The sequence below is a fragment of the Pteropus vampyrus genome, unplaced genomic scaffold, assembly GCF_000151845.1.
Source record: "Pteropus vampyrus isolate Shadow unplaced genomic scaffold, Pvam_2.0 Scaffold538, whole genome shotgun sequence".
Classification (NCBI taxonomy): Eukaryota; Metazoa; Chordata; class Mammalia; order Chiroptera; family Pteropodidae; genus Pteropus; species Pteropus vampyrus.
The window spans coordinates 50,599-52,067 of record NW_011889319.1 but is presented as its reverse complement, the minus strand read 5'-3'; the positions used below and the strand labels follow the sequence as shown (position 1 = coordinate 52,067).

The window sequence follows — 1,469 nt, the reverse complement described above, 5'->3', positions numbered from 1 at the left end:
CGTGAAAGGGAGAAGACCGCACCCACATTCCACAGACAGGCCTCCGGAGGGACCGGCCCCGCCCACACCTGAATCTGACACCCAGCCTCCAAGGCAGGGGACATAAACGTGGGTTGCTAAGCCCCGCTGCAGCCCGGGGCGGGGGGGGGGGGGGGGTGGGGTGGAGGGTGGGCAGGGGGACACTTGCCTTTGGCCGTGTCGTAGACGCCGAAGTAGGCCGCCCGGTAGATGATGATGCCTTGCACGGACACGCTGAAGCCCTGGTACAGGCCCCGGATGCCGTCGGACTTGGTGATCTTCACCAGACAGTCACCCAGGCCTTTGAACTCGCGCTCAGTGCCCGACTTGCCCACATCGGCCGCCAGACGGGTTCTGGCGAAATCCAAGGGGTACACGAAGCAGAGCGAGGTGGCTCCCGCAGCGCCGCCGGAGGCCAGGTTGCCGGCAAAGTACCTCCAGAACTGCGTGTGCTTGTCCACGCCCCCCAGGAAGACCTGCTTGTACTTGTCCTTGAAGGCGAAGTTGAGGGCTTGCGTGGGGAAGTAGCGGATGACGTTGGCCAGGTTGCCCCTCCAGAAGGACAGCACGCCCTGCTCCTTGGGGATGCGCACGATGCAGTCCACGATGCCCTTGTACTGCTTGTCGGCGGCGATCTGCTTACTGGCATGCTGCACCTGCAAGCAAGGGGCACCACACGCGGGCCTTGGCCCAACGTCCAGCACATCCGTACTAAGTGCCCGTAGAAAAGGAGCCCGCGCACGAAGCCGCGGAGCTGCCCTAACAGCTCAAATAGGAAAAGCGCGTTCTTCGAGGCCACAGCTGCCGCCGCAACGACGCTGCAACTGGCGCGCTACATCTGCCAGTTTCACGCCCCGCGAGCGCAACATACTCCCGTTCGGAATCCCGGACGACTATGAAAGTGGGGAAAGAACCTAAGCCCAACGAAGGGCATTAGCAGGACCCCGCCCGCCCGCCGCGGGGCCCGTCCACGCAGCCACCCCGCGCGCACGTCACCGGGACCCAGAAAACGCGTGTGCGGCCAAAGCCCCTCTGCGCGTGCGTACCGTTCACGTGACACGCCCCCGGCCGCCCCCGGAAGTCTGCTGCGGGGACAAAGCGGAGCTGCATCGCACTTCCGGCGCCCGCTCATCCACAGGGCCCGGTGCCCGCGGCCGGCTCGGTCCACTTCCCCGCGCCCCAACCCCTTGCTCCTTGAGTCCGCGCGTGCGCAGACCGCCCCCACCTGCAGCAGCAGCTTGACCCGCTCGATCGGGGCCACTGCCGTCTTGGAGATGGCGGCGGCGATGCCCCCGGCCAGGAAATCCTTGGCGAAGGAGACGGCCTGTTCCGTCATGGTGGCGCAGCGGACGCGGAGGGGAGGCGCGAGGAGCTGGAGGGTGGGCGCCGCGGGCTCAGCGCTGCCGCCGCCGGGACCGAAAGGACAGGGCGGCCAGCGTGCAGCCACTAAG

General features: G+C 67.0%; 1 protein-coding gene across 1 annotated transcript in view; it reads right to left on the bottom strand.

Annotated features, from left to right (window-relative positions):
- Positions 1 to 1,463, bottom strand: part of LOC105308002 (ADP/ATP translocase 3) — a 3,794-nt gene extending 2,331 nt beyond the window's left edge. The window contains exons 1-2 of the mRNA XM_011383700.2: positions 1,244 to 1,463; positions 188 to 674 (exon numbers count right to left, since the gene is read on the bottom strand). Of these exons, the coding sequence (XP_011382002.1) occupies positions 188 to 674; positions 1,244 to 1,354 (598 nt within the window). The 5' untranslated portion in view covers positions 1,355 to 1,463. The remainder of the gene's footprint in view (positions 1 to 187; positions 675 to 1,243) is intronic.
- Positions 1,464 to 1,469: the final 6 nt, after the last annotated feature.